Genomic DNA, 25,631 nt, shown 5'->3' on the forward strand with positions numbered 1-25,631 from the left:
GCATCAGTGGGTTAAAAATAATAAAATAAAAATCTACTCACCTGCTGCATGCGCTGGCTCGTCTCCAGTCCTCCTGCTTTAGTTCCTCGGCACTGGTCTGCAGGCTGCAGCAGTTTTTCACACCAATCTGAATGCTGCTGTCATGCTGCTGATAATGTTAGCAGCATAAGAGCAGTGCCAGGATTAGCTGAAACGGGCTGCACCGATGCTCTTGCAGGTACCAGGGCCCTGTGCCTGCCCACCACCAAGCTGTCTAAACAGCTCAGTGAAGAGGTTTACAATGCGCTTGTCAGGGTGGCCTTGGCATGAGCACCACTCCCCTGCTGCCAGTCCGCAGCAGTGGCCCCGCTCCCAAAATGCAGCTCAGGCTGGGGAATGCAGAAAATAAAATGGTAATAAATTCACTTTATTACTATTTTATTTTTCACCATTTGCGGCACTGGCAGCAGAGGGGCGAAACTCCTCTGCCCTAATGGGGTGGCCGCCACTGAAAGAGGGAGTCCTGCAGTGGCAGCTCCCCCGCTAGGGCAGAGGAGTGTTGCCTCCCTGCATGCAGCAACCGCTGCAAACCCTTTCATAAGTAAAGGATAATAAACCATTTTTATTATCCTATCCTTGTGAAAGGGGCGGGGCTTTGTGGGGTGACCTGAACGAAGGGAGTGCACTGTGCACTCCCCTCAGAGCGCATGTGTGTTTGGCTGGCTGTCTCGGGCCGGCCAATCACACATGCGCAATATGTGGTCTCCAGCCTGGCAACTGTGTTGCCAGGCTGGAAAGAGCCTGCACAAACTGGCAATTTTCTACGAATTTACAATAATGAAAAATTATGTGCTCGTTAATAATGTTTATTTTCATATAACGTTTGACTTTATTCTGTGCATGATTCATTTTTATTTTGTAAAACTTTATCCCATTCTAGCAACAGAAAATAAACAGCACTTATCAGAGACTGCTTGTCTTCTGCTCGTAGGCCTGCTTTTGCCACCTCTGAGGCTAGGGGCCACATAGGCAGTGCCAAGGGTCACTAGGGGTCGCAACAGCAACCCTTGTTGACCCCTAAAAAAAAGTCCATGACTGGGGTATGTCACAAGCAATATTCCCCGTAATTATCCATCCCCCATGTGTGGCAGCAGAATCTGTGTACACGATAGAGTGAGCAGATGTGCAAGCATGCAAATGAAACCGCTATCACTTGAAGGTAGCAGTTTGCATTTTTGTAAATGAGTTAAATTGTGCACCTTGATGCACATTATCTCAACTAGATAGTCTTAGATATCCTAGGCTTAGATAGTGTTGAGATGGATAGGTCATAACATTGCCAGTTACTATAATACTAACCATGGTGCACAGAACATTACTCCTATAGATTCAAACAAATTGATGTACCAATCAGCAGCATTCTTCATTTCTCATATGTAAAGAAACAAACACCACTTAGAGACACAAGCACTGGCAAAGTCAATAGGGTTCGCCTATGTTAAATCTATTGGTTTTGTCAATGTTTTTAAACATACTGCACAGCAGTTGACCGGCTGAGCAACACTGCCTAAACTGCCGACTGCAATTCTTGTTCCAGTGTGGGATGTCGTCTGCATCCCTCAGGACCTCTTCACCGGCTGCAGTACTGACCTTCTTCACTTCACTGTCGGCCAACTCCTGCATCCACAGCTGGGTGGGTAGTAGCTCCTACTCCTCCTGGACTCTTCTGTGACTTCTGGACTTGGTCCCTTTCTCCCACAGGCCTTCCTCTTCAAGAATCCACCGCTGGTTTCTGGCAGTTTTGTCTGGGTGTTGCATTTACTTCTTTTCCTTCCTTTTGGGTGGTTTGGGGAAAATCCACAAACATACTCATTTTCTCCTGGTTGCTAGGGGGCACTGTGGTACTTACCTTTGGGGTTTCCTAGTACCCCCAGTTCCCTTTTTACACATTCCACTTACCTAGGTGTGGGGGTCCTGTGTTCACATTCCATTTTTTTATTATATGGTTTGGGCTCCCCTGAGGGTCACGATTGTCTAACTGGATTACACTGTTTTCTATCGCTTTCTATTACTATTTCTGGTAACTACTGTATACAATTAGTGTTACTTACCTCCTATTGGAGACTTGGCTCTCAAGTACTTTTTGGTATTGTGTCACTAAAATAAAGTACCTTTATTTTTGTAACACTGACTGTTTTCTTTCATGTGTGTGACTACTGTGTGACTATAGTGGTATTGCATGAGCTTTGCATGTCTCCTAGAAAAGCTTTGGCTCCTCATCTACAGCTACCTTTAGAGAATCTGGCTTCTAGACACTGCATACACAAAACTAATAGGGGATTCTTGGACCTGGTATAAGGTGTAAGTACCTTGGGTACCCACCGCACACCAAGCCAGCTTCCTACACCTGTATGCAAACAAAAAGTTGCAAAAAGTGTGTAGGAGTAATGTAATGGTGCTTATGTAGAACACTGTACCTTTGGGGACATGTGTGAGAGTGTGGGAGGTGGCAGAAGCGGAGTAGTGAGGAGGACATGGTGGGTTAAAAGCAGGGAGTGGGGGTTTGTTAAAAACAATTTCAGTGGGGGCGGGATGGGTCGGTTAGTTAACATGCAGGCGGCCTGCAGAAAAAATAAAGTGTTAAGATGTAATGCAAATGGTGCTCATGTAAAGCATTCCAAAACATTTGGGGACCAGAGTGAGGGTGCAGGAGGTGGCTGCAGCAGGGGTGAGGGTAGGTAAAACATCAGATAACAGGGAGGAGAACATAGTGGGTTAAAAATGGAGGTAGTTAAAAACAATGGTGGGGGTTTAACATGCTGGGGAGAAGACAGCCTGCACATGCATTCAAATGTCGTACTTGGTAACAAATAACATAAAAAGGCACCTTCGGAGTGAGTAGTGTGTGGAAGTACACTGGCCAGTAGCCAATGGCAGTGACCAGAAGGAGTACTTGGTCCTGGCTCCACACGACTGCATGGATGCAAAGCGGCAGAGAGCAGGAAGTGAAAGCAGACGACATGCTAGCCAATCAGAAGTCTGTAAATTAGAGTGACATTGGACTAAGACAATGTTAGGTTCAGGTAAGTAATGGGCCTCTTTCAAGATTTATTTTTTTATTCACAAAATATTTTGCAAGCACACCACGCAAGTGCATGCAGGCAAAACCTAAAAATGTTTTGAATGTTTTGGGCAACTGGAGAAACTATGTGAATCTGAAACATGCAAAAGCACATCACTTGATAATCATAGCACAGAATAAGGCTATGAAATTTCCTGCATCACTTCTGTGCATGTCAGAGATAATGTATTTCATGAAAGTCATCATTTACTGGTGATAGCAGTATGAAAAAATTGTAATATTTATATGAGAATATCAAAATATATGAAGATTCCTTTACCTAGAGAAAAAGCACACACATTTATTTTCTTCTCTACTAGAATACTTGGTCTTAGGTTAGATAAAAGATATTGTTCTTGTCAAGTTATTAATACAATGGGTGCTGTGGAAGGTGTTCTTTACCTGTTAATGGGCCATAAACTGCCTGAACATTAAGCATTAGCAGTGGTGTAACAAAGGGCCCGAAGCCACCGAGCTCCACGTGGCCACCTCAGCACAGTACACTGGGAGGGGGCCATCCATGTACTTTGCAGGGGGGCCCCCCTCAAGTTTTGTTATGCCACAGAGCACTAGGCCATCTAATGCCGGTCTTCGGTTACTGAACTTCATATTGCATGCATATAAATTACTGAACTACTTGATGCCTTCACCAATCAGGCGCAATACTCTAATGTTTGGAAAACATTCTTCAGTTTCCGAAACGGCCAACTATGTTACTTAGGTCCTGATGGAGGAGAGTTGCATCCAATCCCACCTCTCCATTCTTTGTCCTTAACACAGCTCTCATGGTCTCAATTGTTTGTGGCATGGTGCCTGTGTCTGGGGAACAGATAAACTGAATTGGGGCCACTTCACCTGTCTTTATGATGGCCTCAGACAGTGGGGCTGTGATCATGGCCTCTGGCATCAAGCCCCTCTCACTGTTGTATTTAAATAACCTGTAGCAGTCTTTCAGAATAGAGAGTTCAGGACACATTGCCGAGCTTCAGGCGTGTGGCATCTGGGCCCAGAGATCAGTGGGCAGCAGTCATATGAAAGCTTAGGAAGTCAGTGACACCATGAAAACTGGATGGTGGTCTTCCCTGGGCAGCATATCCGAGTCCACCAGATCTCGCAATTCACTCAAAGGGCCCTGTCAGCCTAGGGAAGAGGCATCTCCACTTCAAGCAGGGATTCCCCAAAACTGGTGCATTCAGTCTTAGTCACCTAGGATGACATTGGGGTGACTCCTAACACCGGCCTTAGACCTTCTGCATTCCAACAAAATTCAACTGCAAACCAAGGCACTGAGCACACCCCAGCCCGCTACCACCACAGGGCTCCTTCTGGTCGCAAGCAGCACGTGCAGCCGGTGGCTCCCATTGGTTCTCCTGGATCTGTAGGCTCTCAGTCAGTTGGCAGTTCAATGGCAGGACAGTCTACTAGATTTAGTGAAAGCATATATGAATTGTGGTCTAGCTTGCTCTACCTGCTCTTTCAAAAAATCTTAATGACAGGAATTTTCCCGGTCAGCTGGAAAGAAGTGGTGATTACACCCATATATAAAAAAAAGGAAGATGCATCAGCCTCTTCACCTCCTCCCCCTTTCAAAAAATCCAAAAAACAATAGGCAAATAAACTTGTTAGATTTGGGTGGGAAAATCTTCCCAAGGTCTCTTGGAGATGTTAAGAGTCGGCAGAAACAAATCTGATAATTCCCATTGAGCAAGGCAGTTTTATGTAGGGACACGTCACTGCTGATTATTGCTTTAGTTTGTTGTTCTTATCTAAAAAAATGTTTGAATTGAAATGGAAGGGCTCTACTGTTTTGTGGACTTGCGCTCTGCATTTGACTCCATTGATCGGGCCAGACTGTGGGAAACCCTAACTGTTAGAAGTGGCCCTTTTTTGCAGGGTTATTCCCCACATTTTTGCCTCTGACCTCCTATTTTTGACTGTGTGCTGCATTTTGTTTTTTCTGGCTTAAGGACTCTAGGCACTTCGCTGTCTGTCAAAATTGTATTGGGTTTGGTTTATCTATGATTGCCATATTTGATTTACCAGTAAGTCCCTAGTATAGTATACCAGGTGTGCCCGGGGCCTATAGATCAAATGCTACAAGTGGGTCTGCAGCCCTGATTGTGCCATACACATAAGTAGCCCCACAAACATGTCTCAGGCCTCCCATCACAGTGCCTGTGTGTGCAGGTTTAAACTGCCATTTCGTCCTTGCAAGTGAACCCACTTACCAGGCCCAAACCTTCCCTCTTACTACATGTGGTTTTCATTATTGCAAGGCATAATTTTCCCATAGGGTAACATGGGGATTGCCTTGAAATATCTTTTAAGTGTGATTTCCCATTGGGAGCAGGTAGAGATTTGGTTTTTGTGGTCTCTGAACTCACAATTGAAAAATACATCTTTTGCTGAAGTTGTTTTTTAAATTGTACGTTTGAAAAACCCACTTTCAGAAAGAGGGCACTTTCTTGCTTAACCATTCTGTGCCGCTACTTGGTTGTGGAATACACACCTGGGTTAGGATGAAAGTTGGGCTGTTTGTGAATTCACTCTAGACAGTCACACAAAAGGAGCTGAGGCCTGTCCTGCATATCCCGATGGCCTATAACCAGGCTGATGGATCTTCCTGAGCTAGAGTGGTGGGAGGAGCTGACTTCCACCTGAATAGGGCTGTGCCTGTCCTTACACAATGCAGTCTCCAATCCCTTGAAGTGTGTCTGGGGACAGGGCAGGAAAGGCAGGGTCTTGTGCACCACAAAGACTTTTCTTTGAAGTTTGCCTACTTCAAAATCAGAAATGGGTATAAGCACTGGATCTCTGACCCCACAAAATTAGAATCCTTCTGGACTGAGGACATTCCGCCAGGAAGAAGAGCTGGATGCTGTTGGAGGGACTGCCACTATGCCTGTTATTTTGCTGTGCTGGCCTACTGCGTGCTGCTTCTGTCCTGGGAGTGAAAGGACTGTACTTTGCTTTCTACATCCTGCTTCGAAAGGTTTGCAAGGGCTTGGACTAAGCTTGCCTCCTGTTAAGAAGTCTCAGGAACATCAAAGGCTTCATCTGCCAGGACCTGGGCTCTCTGGCTGTGAGTCCTGACTTGCCAGGTGGTGCTAAATCCAGTTCCTGGGCCCTTAGGAGCAAGTTCTGGTGCATCCAAGAAGCAGCCAAGCACATCAACTCCAGAGCAACTCTGGAACCAGTGCCGCTGTTCGACTCCGTGCCGCTGGCTGCTCCAGATCCGTAGTCCCCACTGAGTGCAACAACTGCGACAGACGCTGCAAGCCCAAAGGCACCGCAGGACCTCCAAAGTCCAGCCACAGCGTGAGTCCAGAGTGTTGTGACACCGATGCCCATGACATTCGACTCTTACTCTGCCGCAGCACCTCTGGCTCTGTGGTGTGCTCACGACACAGCAAAGTAAACGCCTTGCATCTTAACCTGCTTGATTCATCGACCCAGCTTAGTCATAAGGAATTGAAACCTCCCCTGCAACTGTAGAGGAACCAACGCCTCGCCTCCCCTGCCTAGCAGTAAGGAACCGAAGTGTCACCTCCTCAATAGCAGTAAGGAACCAATGACACCTCAACTTCCCGACTCCGTGCAACGTCTTTCTTTCCTCATCGTTTTCAACTGTACTGTACTTGGGGTCTGTGCAACTCTGTGACCAGCCCACACTCCCTCACGAGTGGCATCAGACTGTTGGGATCGACTGTCAGGATGCCGTGATAGCCCCAGTTTTACCTAATGTGTTGCTAAGTGCTATACTAAGGTTTAATCTTTAAAGATTCAAATCTTTACTTATGTTTGTTGGATTTTTGTTGTTTTGGTCTTGTTTTATTCTGATAAATATTGGCTATTTTTCTAAACTGGTGTGAAGTCCTTGTGTAGTGTTTTAACTGTGTTACTGTGTGTGTGTTTGTGTACATATACTTTACATTGCCTCTGAGAGAACCCGGACTGATCGTACCAGGTTACCAAGAGGGTGAGCAGGGGTTATCTTAGCTGTGTAACTCCCTTACCCTGACTAGACTGAGGGTGCAAACCACTGCCAACTAGAAACCCCATTTCTAGCACTAAGAAATTATGAATTACAAGATGGCTTACTCCTAATCCTACAGGAAATACATAGAGAATTTGGGCACAAGTTGAATTTGATACTGATCGGTCTCTCTCACGGAGAATGTGTATTAAGAACGATTTTACGCAAGGTTGTGTTTTGGCACCAGTTTTCTCCTCATTTTTTGCTGACTTGCTGTCTTTATGCAGATAATCTAGTCATTATGCATTTGACGGAAACTGGGCTAAAGAGAAAAGCTAGATGTCTTTTGAAATTGCTGTTATAGGAAATTAATTAACAATAAATATTAGAAAACAAAAGTGCTTCCATTTGGGGAAAAAGATGGTAACATTTAATAAGGTTCCTAAAATAATACTAAAATTGAATTAGTTGGTAGATATAAGGATCTGAGGATGTGGTTAACGAAGACCTTAATATCTAAAGAGCCCCTTGAAACCTTGGGCCGAAAGCCTTATCAGTGGGGGGATAAAGTGTATGGAGGACCCTCTCTAAGGCCCGTATTTGCAGCTTATCAAGGAATGATTTGACCACAGTTCCAGTACGGAGCTGTGGTGTTCTGCATAAGTGGAAAAACAAATTGGGATCTCAAAGAGGGCAGATATGTAAAAAACGCTACTGTCCCTGCCACCGTCCACTATGGTCCAAGCCGCCAGGCCTGAGATTGGCGTAACAACATGGAGCTATTCAGCCTTGCAGGTACTATAAAATTCTGGATGAGAATAGACAATGCAGATTACCTTAAAATATCTACACTATGTAAAAAGAAAATTATGAACAGTGTATTAAATTGGGCAAGATATGTTAGGGTAAGGATGGGTGACTTTTGTAATAAATTAACAATAAGACAGAGTCTGCCAGATACAGTAAGAATTAGCAAAAAAAACTTTGCTAGGGAAGATGGCCTATTGAATGCATGTCTAAGGCTGTGCTTCTTGAAACTAAGATGTGAGGTCAACCCAGTTTTAACTTAACAAGCCCAGGGATCTCTTATAGAAGAATATACTATTTGTAAATGTGGTTTAAGAAGGAATGGTGACCTAATGCATATTTTATTAGATTGTCTTTGTTTTTTTAGCGCAACAGAAAACATTATTGAGGCCAAATGTAAAGAAGTATGATATCAGGGAAAGATGGCAAACAGGCACGTTTTTATGAAATATGTGGTATCTTGATGTAGCTTGTGCCTTGGGGCGAATTATATTATTAGTGAATGAAGTTTTAGTCAAGACTTGAGTATCTTGCTGTCATATGTGCCTGGGACATCCTATATGATTTATGCTCCGACCTCATTTATTTTGAACAAACGTTTGACAATGTTAATGCAATTTTATGTAATGTTTTACCTCGAACAATGACTTTACAATTCTTATGTATGTGTATTTGGATTTGAATTTGTTTTTTGCATTTATAAAGCGCATTAAACCAGACAGGTGTCAAAACGCTAAAGGCAGGAGAGAAGAAACCGGAAGGCAACCAAATACAAGAAAGTCCCACAGGAGACACTCCCTGGAATACACTAAACGGCAGAAAACAGCCAGGTTTTAACCGCCCTGTGAAACGTCATAAACGAATCTGCCTATCAGATGCCACCCGGCATCTTATTCCAGAGCCTGGCTGCCGCCACTGAGAATCTCATTTTTATTCAGGCTTTCCATGTGGACATTTTTAAAGGTCAACGGTCTAAGTAAACTAATTTTGACTGACAATGGCAGGGCAGTCACTTTCTGGAGCATTTGTAGGTTTCGAGGCCTCATGTAGTGAAAGCCACCCAAAACCCATTAAATTGGCGCACTCCGTCAATGCTCCCATTCCAGGGCCACTGCCAGCTGTCCAGGACCAACAGGGGGTGAGGGTGGGGCACAAGCCCTAAAGCTTTTCAGGGCCCAAGGTCTGTGCTGACTGTTCTAACCTGTATCATGTTCTGTGGGGAATTAATGAGATCCCATCCGGAGGCACTCACTTCCTAAACCTTCGAATGGTGACCTGTGCAGTTTTCTAAGTACCCTGAGGACACATAGAATCAGAGGCTCCATTTCATTCTCCCCCAGCTGTCCCCAGGACCAGTTCACAACCTCCATTGGCCACAGGTAAATGTGACCCAGTACCTGGTCTGAACCACTGCTACCAAGCTGCTCCATAGCCAGCCCTCTGGAAGAGTCCAAGGTGCCCCTTCACAGTGACTTTAGCATACTGTGCCCGTCCCTAGGTCGCATCACAGCAAGCCACAAGCATCACCTTGCAGCCAACCACAACTGCTCACCCAACTGGCTGGTTCCACACTTTGAGGCACTCTGCTTGAGGGTGGTGGAGGGGCAACTCTAGCACATGCGCGCAGGCAACCAAGAGTCTCCAGCAGCTCATGGCTCAGGCATTGGGCCTGCTCCTACACTGTGAATTAGAGGCCCCCATCTTGCTTAAGTGCAAAAAAAACATGCCGCAGGGTTGGAGTTATGCAATGGGGGGTGCTCCACCAAGAATGGACAATGGCAATCACTCAGGATGCCCCCAGATGTTTAAGTGTCCCTGGGGGCTTCCTGTATCCTGCACCAGCAACAGGATGAGCCCAATTCCTTGGGTACGGACTGGGAACTCACTTGGGAGCGACCACCATCTCGGTCAACCAGGCCACATCCCCTGTCAGCATCATATTTGAACACTGAATTTTATCTGAAAAATTGAATGCAAAATAGCAATGGGTGGTAAAGCAATATTGTTCTTTAATTAACGTATTAAAGTTCATGCTCTATGAATATTAGAAAGGACTTTAAAAGCCAATTAAAATGGGAGGTAAATTGATACTTGAAAAAGCTGCGTTATGAGGGGAATCCAGGTAATTAACAAGTGAATAATAGGAATCATTGGTTTAGGAACAGAATTGATTTTGGTAGCATGGTTCGTTATTGAATTCTAAGTTCTTTCATATGTCTCTAGTAGTATTCTTGATTGTTGATATTGTCTCACATGGGGCATCTGCTTTTGAGTTTTTGATTGTTTTAATCACATCAAATCTAAAGGTACCTCTATACGCTGTCTGTGGGGGTAGACAGAGGCTTCTGATGCTATATCGCATTTTAATTGGTTGTGGGGCCAAGTCTTCTTACCTTTTTATAATGCTGCTTCTCAGTTGGTCCCATTTAGCATTCCATAGTGTATAGTAAGATCTGCTGCTTCTGTTTGTACTTTCCTCAGCTCATAAATACATTTGTAACTGATACTGCTCTACTACAAATCAAGAGTTGCCTTTGTGGCATCGGCAAGTGACATATACCTCACCTAAACGTATGATGTGCATCACCAGCACAGAGTTCGAAATTTGCTAATTGACCTTTTGCCTTGTGCGCCCACAGCTTAGTTGCTTTAAAAAATTATTTGCTTTAATAATGTGATTGAAAACATTGTATGACTTATAGTTTGCATAAATGTTCTTTTTTCAATTTAAGGTTGATAACAACGTAACCAGGCATTTGGATGATGTATTAAAGAGATCAGATTGGGATTTATTAATACTTCATTACCTTGGATTGGATCACATTGGTCATTTGAGTGGACCTAATAGCCCATTGGTGGGTCCAAAGCTTCTTGAAATGGATAATGTGTTTAAGAAAATCCACACTAGTTTGCTCTCAAAGGTAAATCCCATACCATTTATTCTTCACTTTGATGCAGGATGTCAATGTAATTTAATGTTGTCAAAGCTGTAGTAGAGCAAAACCTGCAATACATGCATAGCTTTAAAAGAATACAGATGCTTTCTAAATACCCAACCTTTTCGTTTTTGGACGACAGGGACATTGCCATAATCCAGTCATCATAGTAAGCACTATATAGCTTCTTCACTTCATCAAAATCACTTTATTAGCAACAGATTTCTATGAGTTAAGGTAAAAGAAATGGGATACACTATCAGTAATGGCATCCAACAAAGGGGAATTAATAAGGAATGAAGGAGGTACCTGCTCCACCATCTAAGCCTCTCAAGAAATTAAATAGAAGCAATACCCACCCAACCCTGCGCCACTTAGAATGAAAAAATGTTCTGACCTATTGAAAAAAATGTACTTGAGAAGTACAAATACTGAGATCACCTTTCTGTGAAAAGAATTTCAGACTGAGAAATAACAATTGACACACCTAGACTGGAACCCCGAACCTTCTGTATGAGGGTCTGAGACCTGAACCAAGAGGCCTCGGATGACTCCTTACTGTGTAGTATCCAGACATCTCTGACATTCAATCCAAAGATGGTGAAGGGGAAAAAGATGTAAATGTTCCATCACAATGAATGTTTAACATTACATAACTATAACATTTATAGCAAACATCTTACTAGTATGATGCTTTAGAAGTCATTGTATGGATGGACCATTGCAATAACCATCTCTCTTTTTGTCTCTTCCATCTCATTATGGGATGGAAGAGAGAGAAAGAGAGCGAAAGTGACAGGACCGCGGAGGGAACCTTAAGGCCTCCACCGTCCCAGCCGGCTCCTGTCTCCTGCAGGAGCTGGCATTGCTCCCGCAAGCAGGCAGCTGCTTTAAATAGCTGCTTGTGGGAGTAGTGTTTCCATCTCTTTCAATACACGCATTTTAGCATTTGACAGCTCCCTCTTGCTGAAAGCGGATTTATGTTTGCTTTAGCTCAGCTCGCGCCAAGCAAATGCAAAGAGTTACCTCCCATGGGTGGGCACCTCAGGAGGTATCAGGACCCGGCCCTGGGGGGTTGCGCTCATCAGAGCCATGTATGGCTCCACGAGTGGGCAGCGCCGCCCTTCTTCTTCATTCAATTTTGCCGTGGGGAGATGGCAGTCTCTGAGGTGGCGGGGAGGCCACATGGGCCCCCCCACATATATTAAAGAGGACTTTGCCTCTCCTATTCTAACCCGCAATGCCCCCGAAGACTCGCCCACTCAGGGGCCGAAGCCTTTTTAAACTCAGGAGACAGTTTTTATAAAATCACAGCGAAATCGAATGATCCTGGCCAGATTTTGCTGTGATAAAAAAAAAAAAAATAATAATAATAATAATAATGCTGGGAGATCCCAGACCAAAGCTAGGGGCTCAGGGTATCCCTAACCTGGCCCCTTTAATATATTTTTTTAATGTTTTTGCGGGACTCTGCTGAAACAGAGTCCCAAAATGGCTGCCAACACTTCCTTGTTGAAGTGTTGGCAGTCAATCAGATAGCACAGGGACAGTTGGATCCACGGAGGATCCGCGTCCCTAGATATCTATATAGTTTCCCCTTTAATATCTCAGAAACTACTGAACAGTCTGCACACCAGGATCTAGCTTCCTGACAAATTTGGTGTAATTCTGTTAAGCGGTTTGGGCTTATAGGTGTGTCTAAAGACCATATGGGAAAATGAATGGGGAACACACATTTTGGGACCCTCCCCCTTTTTTTATGGCCCCCGCTTGATGGATCACACTCAAACTTTCAGGATAGTACAGCTGAACTGACTGTCATATTAGTTCTGAAAATTTTATGAAGATTTGTCAAATGACGCCAAAGTTATTGCAAAAGAAAAAGTGCTTTTCTTATGGAAATTAGGCCCCAACTATAACTACCTACTGGCAACTGCCAGTTTGTAATATATTAGTCACTGAAAAAATCATAGATTAAAGTAACGTTATAGTTAGGTGAATCTCTGTGACATCGTTAGTGTTTTGAACTAAAAGAGCACTGAAAATCAGCAGTTATAGTTAATAGATTTAACTTTAATTTGTGCCCCCACCATGCACTGCTTATGACAACACTGATGACATCTCAAATGACATCATTGATGACATCATCCAAGCTTCACTTTCACACATATTGCTCTGTGAATTAGTGTGACATTAGAGACCTGACAGTAAGTACCAAATAGCTCAGGAGACAAATCACCCATTACTACTGCCACCACCCATAAAACTCATTTAAATGTTGAAAACAAGCATAATATGCAACATTGAGGCCATAGCATGCATTTTACAGGGAGCACAGTTCAAATTAACAATCCACCGTGTGTATGTGTGTGTATATATGTGTGTGTGTATGTATATATATATATATATATATATATATATATATATATATATAATGGTGTGTGTATATATATGAAACACTCATTGAGGGCAGTGTTTAATACCCATACAATTGTAGAGAGAAAGACAAAATAGTGAGTGCCAGTTCAAATAAAAATAGCCTACTTTTAATCTGTGTCAATCCCATGACACTCTTTGACCGTATATTGAGAAGTAAAGTTAATATGTTTACAGAAGTGGGTACTGTAAACAGTATTCATTGTGTGGAGAGACTTTATTGTGCACCACAATGTTGGAAACCTCAAAAGGCTGAAATGCCAATACTGGGTGTCCTTTAAGGAGCCCCCAGAGTGCATGGAATCATACAACTAATGCTTGCAAAATCCTTGGGGTATGATTCCAACATGTTTGATACCAAACATCCCTATGTTCAGAGTTAACATTATGTAGCTGGACATTGGTAGTGACCTATGTCCAGTACACGCTTAAAATGGCATTCCCGCACTCACAAAGTCTGGGGAAATGGGCCTAGAGTTTGTGGGGGCACCTCTGCTAGTGCAGGGGTGCCCTCACACACAGGTACTTTGCACCCTGCCCTCTGGGCTAGAGGGCCTACCATAGGAGTGACTTAGAAGTGACCTGGTGTAGTGAAAAATGGCAGTGAAAGGGTGCTTGCACCTTTTCACACAGGCTGCAGTGGCAGTCCTGCAGATGTCTTTGCCTGGGCTCTCTATGGGTGGCAAAATATATGCTGCAGCCCATAGGGATCCCCTGGAACCCCAGTGCCCTGGGTACCTAGGTACCATATACTAAGGACTTATAATGGGTCACCACTGTGTCAGTTGTGGGTGAAATACAGAGTTTTCGGAGAGAGAGAGCATAATCACTGGGGTCCTGGTTTGCAGGATCCCAGTGAACACAGTCAAGCACACTGGCATCAGGCAGAAAAAGGGGGTACCCGTGCCAAGAAAGAGGGTACTTTCCTACAAAATCAAAGCTTGGCAACTTGCTCTCTTATATTCCTCTTAGGTGTATTTCAGGAGAAATTAATGCCCCTATTGCCAGCTGTTGCTCTGTATAATGCAAATCTATAGCATGAATGAAGATTTCAATGCAGCTTCAAAGAAGAGAACTCGGTCAAGTGTTGAGCTCGACTGAACCTTCCGCTGTTGTAGATCTGTTAAGGATAATAACGAACTGTTGCCTGAAATAAAATTAGGTAGCATCTTTTTCATCCAATTTTTTTTTAAAAATATTTTGTTTGTTTTCATTTTTGTGCTGTTAACTCTGGAAAAAGTAGTAGAAAAAAGAACTAAACTTCAAATACATTCAGGGAAACAGCAAAGTAAAATAAATACAGTAGTTATGATTGAATACATACAGCACCACTGTATGCCTCCTAAGAATATCAATTTAATTGTTTAGAAGTGGAAAGGATTTAGTGATCACTGATTTATAACAACTTATCCCAAGTGTAGACGTGTGCCTCTTTTTGCAGTCCTCGTGATCAACCCTTTTATGATTTGCCATGACATAGATACCTTTCAACGTAGAGCAAACCAAAAGTCTATTGTCAATATAACTGCTCTTGTACACTTAACAAGGGAGCTCACCTGTGGCACAAACTGAATCTGTTTTCTTTGTTTCACAGGAGGAAGAAGATTCTTCTTTACCAAGTTTACTCGTTCTGTGTGGTGACCATGGGATGTCAGAGACTGGGAGCCATGGAGGTTCATCTCGTGAAGAAGTGCACACTCCTTTGGTTTTTGTTAGTTCAGCCTTTGGGAAAAAAGGTCAGATTTGTGTTTTTGTCTTTATAGTTTAATTTGAATTTGTAACCTCCTGTGTTTTAATGCATATACATGTGTAGACTGCATCAACCTAGGCAAGGGCAAGTACACAGGCCCACGATAATCACTATATATTAGCCTCTGTTTTGACACATTTTAATGTCCACTACATGTTGGATCTCCTTCTAGAACTTGCTTTAGAGTTTGATGGTAATTGATTTGAAGAGGCTATGTCAAATTGGCAGAGAACCCTCCAACATACTGTTCCTACGTTGAGGCCTGCTTCTCTGAATTTACCACTTATTCCAAAAATCTGAGAATTTTGCATTGTCACCTAGTCCTAAACTTCATACATAGTCTTGTCAGATGTGCTCTGGCTGGAATAGACCTCAAGGCAGAGAATCTGCTGGCCATATTCTTTCCAGCCCTACTCATCATACCCCCCCATCTTACACTTTTTTTCTGGTGTTTTCCTGACTATGATGTTCCCTGGAGACTGCTAACCAATGTAAAATGAGTATGACAATTAGGCTAATTATAATTGGCCATGTCAACTTACCTATAAGTCCCCAGTTTATGGTAGGGCATGTAGGTTTGGGGACCCCAGCATAAGTAGTGCCCCCATAGGTGCACTGCTTAGGTGCCCAGGATCATTTTAAAGGCAGGCGAACAGTGCTGGCTGCTTTTAAATTCAATTTGCATGCACTTTTTACTTTGGAAATTAAAGTACTTCCAAAGCCTTAAACTACCTTATTTTCACATATGTCACCCCTAAGTTGTACCCTAGGTGCCCCAGGGTTGGGTGCAGTGTAACTATAAGCAGGGACCTTATAAGCCCTGGTGAGGAAAAATAGCCAAATTTGTTTTTTCTCTCATTGTAGTGAATAGGTTAAAATGAAATTGCTTTTTTTAATTAATAAAGTCTCCAAGGGAGCTAGATATGGCACATTTGGTCTCAAATTGATTGTTTTAATAAATGCAACAACTTGCCATTGTTGGGTTTCATATAACTCGTTCAGGGAAAGAGTTTTCGAACTCTTTTGAAAAGTTACCAGTTTCAGCTCTGTAGTGCTCTTCTCTGATTGGTCAGCCTCTGGCAGCCTGACCAGGCTGCCTTGATGAGTTGTGAAGTGGCCTGGGCTGAACACAAAGGAAGTTCCTGGGGGAGGAGATCTGCCTCAGCAGATGGTGAAACAGGATGGGGAGAGCAGCTAAACTGGTCTTCAAAGGAGGGACCAGCTCAGGACCTCTCCCCTTTCTTGCAAACCCAGACAACCAGGTGCCCTCTTGATTAGATTAGGAGAAGGATATGTTAAGGATTTGTAGCCACACCAGTGTGTGGGCTCAGCCATACCTAACCTCTAAAATTCAGTTTCTGCCATTTTGGATTTTTAAGGAATGTTGCTCCCTGGGATTAATTTTTGCCACACGTGCCAGGAAGTGGTCATCCAAGAGGGTAGTGGCCTGCCTGTGATTGGAAAGTTGGTCCCTCCTGCTTATCACCCCAGGGGCAAGGATACATTTGGCAGAGCTACAGCCACACCTCAGATCCCTGCTGGAAGAAAGTATTGGAGAGGAAGTACTGCTGTGCTGGACCCCTGGCCTGCACCTGGACACTGCACTCACAAGGACTGCACCAGCTGCACACTTTGGGCTTCAACAAGAGGAGGACTTTGCCTTGCTTCTGCAACTCCAGGAGTGGACTCCCTGTAAGCTACAGATAAAAAGAAACTGCCCAGAGTCTCCTACATCATGTCCTGTAAGAAGCGCTCAGCTTACCAGTGTCCAGCTGCCATTTGAGGATTCTGACCAGATTCATTCTGGGAATTGTAGTCCCAACTCCCAAGGAGCAACTCAGGTCCTCTGGAACCGTGGATCAAATTGTGGACACTACAATGACCCAAAAAGGACCTCTGGAAGAATATCCAGAAGTTTGGAGACATTTGGAGCAACTGTTGTAAACAGCTCCATAAGTCGAACAGGTGCACTGTGGGAGTTGTAGTCCCAGACCACAAGAGGCAAACCAGAGCCTCTGAACCCTTGGCTGGTACTATGGACCACTTTCCTGTATCAGGAAACACTTCTGAAAGTAAGTGTAACAGTGTTACATCGTGGTGGCCTGCACTCTGGACTTTGTCCCTTTCCAGTGTGGCCTTTTTTTAACCCTTTGAGCGCTATTTGCTTCTAAGAGCTAGAATTACTTTTAATCTTTAAAAATTCAGATCGCTTGTTCCCCACGTTGGGTTTTTGTTGTTTTAGTGTCATTTTAAAGATATAAAAATATAATCTATATAAATTGGTGTTGTATTTTTATTGTGTTTTATATTTTACCTACTTACTGTATTGTGATATTTCAATGCTTTACACCCTTTGTCTCCTAAGTTAAACTTTGTCGCTCGTTGTCAGGCTACCAAAGGTTGAGCGGGGATTAATGAGACCTGACTGGACCTAGTGGGGGTTAGCGGTCTATTGCTTAGTACAGGTACTTATCTGCCCTTACCAATGATCCACTTTCCAACGCTCCAATATCATCAAGTTGAAATCAACAAAAATGTTTTCTATTTTTTGCTATTTTGAGAGATACTGCAGGGGTGGGTGACATGTACGTACAGGACCGCACCATAGTCCCAGTAGGATTATGACTATTGCCAGGACTGAGGCTGATTGGTGATTGTAAGAAGACACTATTGACATGATCACATTGAATTCACAAGAATAATTATAGTATCTGGAGCTATACATATCGAACAGCCCTGAAGAAGTCCTGGAAGGAGACAAAACACATTGGCTACGGGGTAGTGAGCATGTTTTGAAAAAGAAGTAAAGGAAATGAAAAACATTTAAAAAAAAAAAAAAAAACTATTGAACTGATGTGCTCTTACTTAATGATGATGGTTACGAATTGGTCTTGAAGATTGATATTTTTATGTGATTGTTTAACTTGGGAACAAATTAGTGGTGCTGGGGCCATTTTATTGTTGATGTTATTATGGGGTTTTTTGCTTAAAAAGGGAGGTGAAGGTGAAGAGCCCTGGCCTTCTGGTTTCGTGCACCAAAAGGTTTTGAAAGATTTTAGCTTACTGGGAAAAGTACGACATATTGTGCCCCAGTCCTTCTGTAAATTGTCTGTTATCATGAAGTTGATACTCTGTTTTGTCTCAGTTCCATGGCTTGGCTAGCAAACATTTGACACAAATGTGTATTCACTTGCTAATTTGCACCCTTTTCTGAATAGACATTTCTTTCATGTGCCTTCTGCATGGGTCCTGTCCCCCTGTCTATAGTACAACTCATTTGGAAATAGTTCCCTTCTTAACTGGTTTCACATAAATGTTTTGTTCTGTTCCACCACAGTAGGTTTTGAAGTCTAATCTGGTAAGCAACCTGTGTATTCTGGTCTCCAAGTTAGAAATATAGGACTAATCAGTGCTTAAAAAAATGCTGTAGTTGTCAGAAAACAATCAAAGCTTAATCCCACATCATGCCTCTTTATTTTACCCTGTACTTCCAGTCTCTTTATCTCACTCTTGCTAGTCATTTTTCGTCCCTACTTTTCAGATTTCGCCTACAGATTACTTTTATCATCTGTTGTCCAAAGACGTCTAGTGGACCCTATCCAAAACTTGGAATGGGCTTTATGCCAGCCCGTGGCTTACTATTGATTGTTTTTTATCACACATTTGCTTGCTTTTCATTCAATGGCTTTCCTTAATCTTTTTCTGTTTGTTCTTCACCTAGAGTATAGCTTCTGTATCATCATTATAATTGAATGATTTGTATCCTTTCTTTGCTTAGATTCAGGGAACTACTTTTTAAGTCTCGCCTATGCGGGGCATGCACTGTCTCTTCGAGACATGCTGTATTTCCTCTATGGGCTTTTGCCACACCCACCTCATGTGGGCTCTGATTTGGTCTTTCCTGTGCCTTTTAAAATGTCTTTTTGTGTGGTTAATCATTTACATGTGTCCCTCCTTTTGGTGGGTTGCTCACACCCCTGGACACTGCCCCTGTTACATGTATTACTCTACTCCTGATTTAGGTTACTTTCAATGGGCTATTTTTTCTGTCATTTTGCTGTGTTGTCTTGTTTTGGCCGCTTATCTGCTCTTGTGCACCCGGCTATCTGCGTGATGGAGAGGTTATTGCTTGTAGTAAACAACCCCTTTAGTATCTTTTACTGCGTCGGCTTTTGTTCAATAAAACCTCAAAGAAAAAAATTGGGAACACTGGTGGGCTGTCTCATTACTATACAGCGCTCTACAAATTTGTTGAGAAAGGTCAAATTAAAATGACGTAGGGTGTTTTCGAAACTCAGCCCTTTAATTTCTATCATACAGAATGGTGTGGCTGTAACTAATTACCAAGAGGGTAGCCTGTCAAGCAAATACTTCAGTGATTCATTTTAGTTACAAAATGTTCATGTGGGACAGGAATCTGAGTTTGCGGGCTCTGGAGTGCCTGGAGATGTGTCTGCGCTCAGCTGAGTTTCTGTGACTTTGTATAATTTTGTATAGAGAGGGGGAGGGGTCATGCATGTCAGGCTCCAATTAGCCTTAGTATGTATTCAGTGAATGGAGAGGTATTTACGCATCTTCTTTCCAGAAGACATTAGTATTTTGGCATTACTTTTTATTGGTGCATATATTGTCCATGTGTTGTTGCCATATTGGTGTGCATTTATTTTCATATAGCTGTAAGAATATATGTGTAAGCAAATGTTAATTTTTCAAAACTTCTTATTTGGTATTCATATACATATTTATATTTGTTTTCAGGGCTATAATCTCACTGGTGATCTCACACACACTGCCACGGCCCAACCCTCACTGAGGTAGACACCTAGTGGCACAGAGGTAGCACCAGGCTTGGAAACTGAAGTACAGACACAAGGCACTGCGTTTTTGTTTGATCTCTTTTACATTGCGAAAAGGATTTTCTCACCTTTAACATCTTTAGCTGGGCAGCAGGATGGGCACAGACCACCACATGGCTGGCGACTGACTCCTCCCATCCATCCCAGCCTTTCAGTACATGGCCTGACAGGAATGCTACAGGTATTTCCATTGGGCAATTCGCCAAAGCATGCGTCATGGTCAAGAGGTCACCCATTGGTTGTAAAGGGTATGACGAGATTAACCATTTTGTGTGCTCGTAATGCCTACCATTATTTGTCCCAGTGGCCGTATGTTGTTTCTTCCTCTTCCTTGTTTTTAAGCATGCCACTGTTTCTTTGTGGCATCTGCGCCCAAAGGCTGCAAGCTGGAGGCGTATTCTTTCTTATTTAATTCTTTCTTTCTTCTTTTTTTTTTTTAAGTTTCATATAGCTCAAACTCGATCGGGGTAGCGCTTTACATGAGTACCACTAAAGTACAAGTTTAGCAGTTGAAAAATATACCGTCTGGGGCATTTAAAAAAAAATACAGAAAAAAACCACAAAAATCTTCATTGCGGCTCTCATGGCACAGTGGGAGAGCCAATACTACAATATTCATTGCACTCGGGAAACTCGCCCCATAATACTTTGCAGGGCATTTCTTTTACAAAGCATTTCAGCGCTACACCATGTGAATACACATGTATTCTTGCTCTTGCCCACATATCCTCTTCCCTCATGAAATTCCCAGTTCTGCCCTTTCCTAAGGGTTCCACTCCACAATTTATTTATCGCTTCCCGTCTGATTTGTATACAGAAGAGACCCCACCCAAGCATCTTGTTTCTCTCCCACTCACTGTTGCTCCCCTGTGCATCTCTAACACTCCTCCTCTTCCTTTGCTGTACCCAGCTGCCGCTACTCAACAGCATTCACTTTTTAACCCCCTCAATCCAGCCCACAAAACCGCCTCTCTTCTGAAGTTTGTAAATTCAATCAATCAATCAAAGGCATTTGTATAGCGCACTGCTCACCCGGAGGGTCTCAAGGCGCTGGGGGGGGGGGGAACGCTACTGCTCGAACAGCCAGGTCTTGAGTTGCTTCCTGAAGGCGAGATGGTCTTGCGTTGTCCGGAGGTGGATGGGGAGGGAGTTCCATGTCTTGGCTGCCAGGTAGGAGAAGGATCTTCCTCCGGCGGTGGCTCTGCGGATGCGGGGGACGGTGGCGAGAGCGAGGCTGGCGGAGCGGAGCTGGCGGGTGGGCTTGTGGAAGGTCAGGCGGCTGTTGAGGAACTTGGGGCCCAGGTCGTGGAGGGCCTTGTGTGCATGGGTGAGGAGTCGGAACGTGATTCTTTTGTTGACGGGGAGCCAGTGCAGGTCTCTCAGGTATTCGGAGATGTGGCTGTGTCGGGGGATGTCCAGGATGAGTCGTGCTGAGGCGTTCTGGATCCGTTGGAGTTTCTTCTGGAGTTTGGCGGCGGTGCCGGCGTAGAGGGCGTTCCCGTAGTCCAGCCGACTGGTGACGAGGGCCTGGGTGACCGTCTTCCTGGTCTCGGTGGGGATCCACCGGAAGATCTTTCGAAGCATGCGCAGGGTGTTGAAGCATGAAGATGAGACGGCGTTGACTTGTCTGGTCATCGAGAGGGAGGAGTCCAGGATGAAGCCTAGGTTGCGAGCGTGGTCCGTTGGCTTGGGGGTGGCTCCCGGGGCGGGGGGCCACCAGGAGTCGTCCCAGGCGGATGGTGATGATCCCAGGATGAGGACCTCCGTCTTGTCTGAGTTCAGTTTCAGGCGGCTGTTCTTCATCCATTCGGCGACGTCTTTCATCCCTTCGTGTAGGCTGGCTCTGGCGGCGTCCGGGTCGCTGGTGAGGGAGAGGATCAGCTGGGTGTCGTCGGCGTAGGTGATGATCTTGAGGTTGTGTTGACGTGCGATGGTTGCGAGGGGGCTCATATAGACGTTGAAGAGGGTGGGGCTGAGCGATGACCCTTGTGGAACTCCGCAGATGACTTCGGTGGCCGCTGACCGGAACGGGGGGAGGCGGACTCTCTGGGTTCTTCCGGCGAGGAATGAGGTGATCCACTCCAGGGCCTTCTCCTGGATGCCGGTGTTGTTCAGGCGCTGTACCAGGGTGCGGTGGCAGACAGTGTCGAACGCTGCGGAGAAGTCCAGGAGGATGAGGGCCGCAGTTTCCCCATTGTCCATTAGGGATCTGATGTCGTCTGTGGCTGCGATGAGGGCGGTCTCCGTGCTGTGGTTGGCTCGGAAGCCGGATTGCGAGTGGTTGAGGGATCCGTTGGTCTCGAGGAAGGCAGCTAGCTGTCTGTTGACGGTCTTCTCGATGACTTTGGCAGGAAACGGGAGGAGCGAGATGGGGCGGTAGTTCTTAAGGTCGGAGGGGTCTGCAGTTGGTTTCTTCAGCAGGGCACTGATCTCGGCGTGTTTCCAGCACTCCGGGAAGGTGGCGGTGTTGAAGATGTGGTGTGGGCAGGGGTCCGTAGGGGATCCGGAGTGGATGGTGTTCATTGTGCGTGTTGTGTCTTCGGTGCTCACTGGGGTCCAGGTGCGGAGGGTGGCGGTGGGGGGCATCGGTTCGGTGGTGGGGTTTGTGGTTGGTGGGCCGAAGCTGTTGTGAATGTTGGCGATCTTGTCGTGGAAGAAGGCTGCGAGGGAGTCGCAGAGGTCTTGCGAGGGAGTGATGTCATTGTTTCCGGCGTCGGGGTTGGAGAGCTCTTTGACGATGCTGAAGAGTTCCTTGCTGTTGTGGGTGTTGTTGTCCAGTCGTTCCTTGAAGGCTGTCTTCTTTGTGGCGCGGATCAGTTGGTGGTGTTTGCGGGTGGCGTGTTTGAGGGCCGTCATGTTGTCTGTGGTCTGGTTGGTGCGCCAGGTGTTCTCCAGGGAGCGGCAGTTCTTCTTGGAGGTGATGAGCTCGTCGGTGAACCAGGAGGCTTTCTTGCTGCTGCGTCTGCTGGGGGGGGTTCTTCTTCAGTGGTGCGAGGGCATCTGCGCAGTTGGTGATCCACTGTGTGAGGTTGTTGGCGGCTTCGTTGGGGTCCGTTGAGCTGGTGGGGGGGTTCTGGCTGAGGAAGGTGGTGAGCTGGTCGCCGGTGATCTTGTTCCAGCTCCTGCGGGGGGTTTGTTGAGGGTGGTGGTGGGTCGTCGTTTTACTGAAGCTGAAGTGGACGCAGCTGTGGTCAGTCCACTGGAGATTGGTGGAGTGGCTGAAGGTGACATATTTGCTGGATGAGAAGACTGGGTCAAGCGTGTGGCCGGCGTGGTGGGTAGGGGTGGTTACCAGTTGCTTGAGTCCGAGGTTGGCCAGGTTGGCCAGTAGAGCAGTGGTGTTGCGGTCCTTGTCGTCCTCCAGGTGGAAGTTGAGGTCCCCCAGGAGGATGTAGTCGGTGGAATTGATGGCGTGGGGGCTGACGAAGTCTGTGATGTCTTCGCTGAACTGTGTGCGTGGTCCCGGTGGTCTGTAGATGAGGGTGCCTCTGAGCGTGGTCTTGGGGTTGGTGTGTATCTGGAAGTGGAGGTGTTCGGCGGAGGTGAAGGTGTCATCGGAGTTGGTCGTGATGCGGATGGTGTTCTTGTGGATGATGGCGATGCCTCCTCCTGTCTGGTTGACGCGGTCCCTCCTGGTGATTTTGTAGCCTTCTGGGACGGCGATGGCGACGTCGGGTGCTGAGGAGGCGTTCATCCAGGTTTCCGTCAGGAAGGCGATGTCTGGTGCTGTCGAGTCGAGGAGGTTCCAGAGTTCGACGGCATGCCTGTGAACGGAGCGGGTGTTGAGCAGGATGCACATCAGGTGTTTGTTGCTGGGGCTCGGTTTAGTAGGTGCAGTGTTGGGTCGTAGGCTGGTGAAGCGGCAGGTCAGGCAGGTGAAGGGTCCGTGGGTGCGTCTCGGGGTGGCTCGGTAGCAGGCGGTGTTTCGGCCGGCGTTGAGTGCGTGGAGGGTTCTGGCATCGTAGCTGTGCAGGGTGTGCTGGCGAGGGCGAGGACCAGGGGGTCTGGCGCTGGGCGCGGTCCAGGCGCGGACGGGCGCAGACGGGCTTACCTTTGGCGCACCTTCGGCGCTCAGTCGGTGCTCCCGCTGCGCGCGTCCGCTGCGCGGTCGCTCTGGGGGCGTCATAAGTAAGGAGCCGGGAGGGAGGAGCAGCTGGGTGGCGGGAGCGGTCCGGCGAATGGAATCACAGGGGGGCGGGGCCGCAGGGAGGCAGCGGCGGGAAATCCCAGGAGCAGCGAGCAAAGGAATCCCAGGAGCAGCGAGCGAAGGAATCTGCAGGCAGGAGGCGGCAAAGGCAGGCAGGAGCGGCAGCAGTGAGTGGGGCGACCAAGCCCTGTGGAGGGCTTGGTGACTGTCATCATGGTACAGTTAATAAAGAAAATAATGATTTCCGTGATGCATACGAGTCATTGTGTCTTTGTTTTTGTCTCTGTTTGTCATAGCATTGGCAAACACTGAAGGTGTGCTTCAGCAGCCAAAAAGCCTGGCCAGTGCGTATGCACTTTGCCATCTATTTTAACTCTTTCTCCTACCTTTTGTGCCTTTCTCTCTTTTGATCTAGTTCAACATGTGATAAAAATAAATCCAGTCTTCAGAAAAAGAGTGCTAGTATTCAAGTATTTACCATCTGTAAACATCTGCAGAAATTAAACCCTGAGACTGTAGGTAAATCAGTGAAAACTGGTGTAAATAATTAATTCTAATGGTCACAAATAGCAAGAAATAAATATCCGTGTGTTATCAAAGGCGCTAGATAAAATTCAATAAATGAATAGCTGTTCAAATAATCAATGTAAATTTATCTAAATACTACAATGCTCAAAGATGCAGGTTTAAAAAAATCTAAATTGAGCTTTCAAATATATCTCTTTTGCCTCTGTTATATTTACTAAGTGCGTTTTAAGCATTTAGTTACTTTTTTCGGGTGTAACAGAAAGAAATAGTGAAAAACATGCAAAAAGTAACAGAAGGCTTTTAAAGATTTTTCTCTAGAAATCTCGACATCTAAGTCATAAAATGGATTTGTCAAACAGTTACACTACTGCCTCGTTTCATGTACAGAAGTTATATAAAGGGTACATTTCTACTGCGATCTACTCATCTCCTCAACTCTTCTGTGTCTGAAGCATTTTATGTATTAAAAACTGAGGGGGTGTGGCCAACATGCCAGCCACGTTAGATGCTCAGGTCCTGCTCCGGTTCCCGGGCTGCTTGTGCAATGCTATTAGCCACGAGAGGAGGGTCCAGATGTACGAGAGAGGGGTTGTGACTCACCTTTTATCACAGCGCCCAAGGCGGAAATGAAGAACCAATGCCCCAAGGCCAGCAGAGACCCCCTGAAGCTCTGCCGTGGCTACCAGTCAATATATATATTTTTTAAAGATGTTTTTTATTGAGTCAAATACAAGAACATTAACTTAACATTGCCAGGACAGAGATATGCAGTTGTGAATATATATGCATAAAGAATATTGTACTTATAAATGCATATTAAACATGTAAATAAATTAGGCATATACAGCATTATTGTATCAAAGACTCCAAGTTTGAATGAAGAAAGAGAGAGGGGGAGGGAGAAGAGCTATAGGGATAGAAAAGGGAATCAAGTGATAGCCATGTGGAGAGAGAGGTAATAGACATTAGTTACAGCGAATGTAAGATTAAATAAGTATATATAAGAAGAAAAACACAAAATATATTGACATTGTTTTAAAAGGAGGAGAAAAATCCATTTCCTTCGCAGTGTGTGAGAGATAGTTACTTAATGGC

At 45.1% G+C, this 25,631-nt stretch overlaps 1 protein-coding gene and 1 long non-coding RNA gene across 4 annotated transcripts in view; one reads left to right on the plus strand and one right to left on the minus strand.

Annotated features, from left to right (window-relative positions):
• Positions 1-25,631, plus strand: part of PIGG (phosphatidylinositol glycan anchor biosynthesis class G (EMM blood group)) — a 990,222-nt gene that overhangs the window by 121,072 nt on the left and 843,519 nt on the right. For all 3 annotated transcript variants that reach the window (XM_069236721.1, XM_069236724.1, XM_069236727.1), the window contains exons 4-5: positions 10,616-10,804; positions 14,850-14,991. In XM_069236721.1, coding sequence (XP_069092822.1) covers positions 10,616-10,804; positions 14,850-14,991 — 331 coding nt within the window. The remainder of the gene's footprint in view (positions 1-10,615; positions 10,805-14,849; positions 14,992-25,631) is intronic.
• Positions 1-25,631, minus strand: part of LOC138297295 (uncharacterized) — a 170,342-nt gene that overhangs the window by 100,111 nt on the left and 44,600 nt on the right. The gene's annotated exons all lie outside the window — the stretch shown is intronic.

Source organism: Pleurodeles waltl, chromosome 1_2 (assembly GCF_031143425.1).
Source record: "Pleurodeles waltl isolate 20211129_DDA chromosome 1_2, aPleWal1.hap1.20221129, whole genome shotgun sequence".
Taxonomy (NCBI): Eukaryota; Metazoa; Chordata; class Amphibia; order Caudata; family Salamandridae; genus Pleurodeles; species Pleurodeles waltl.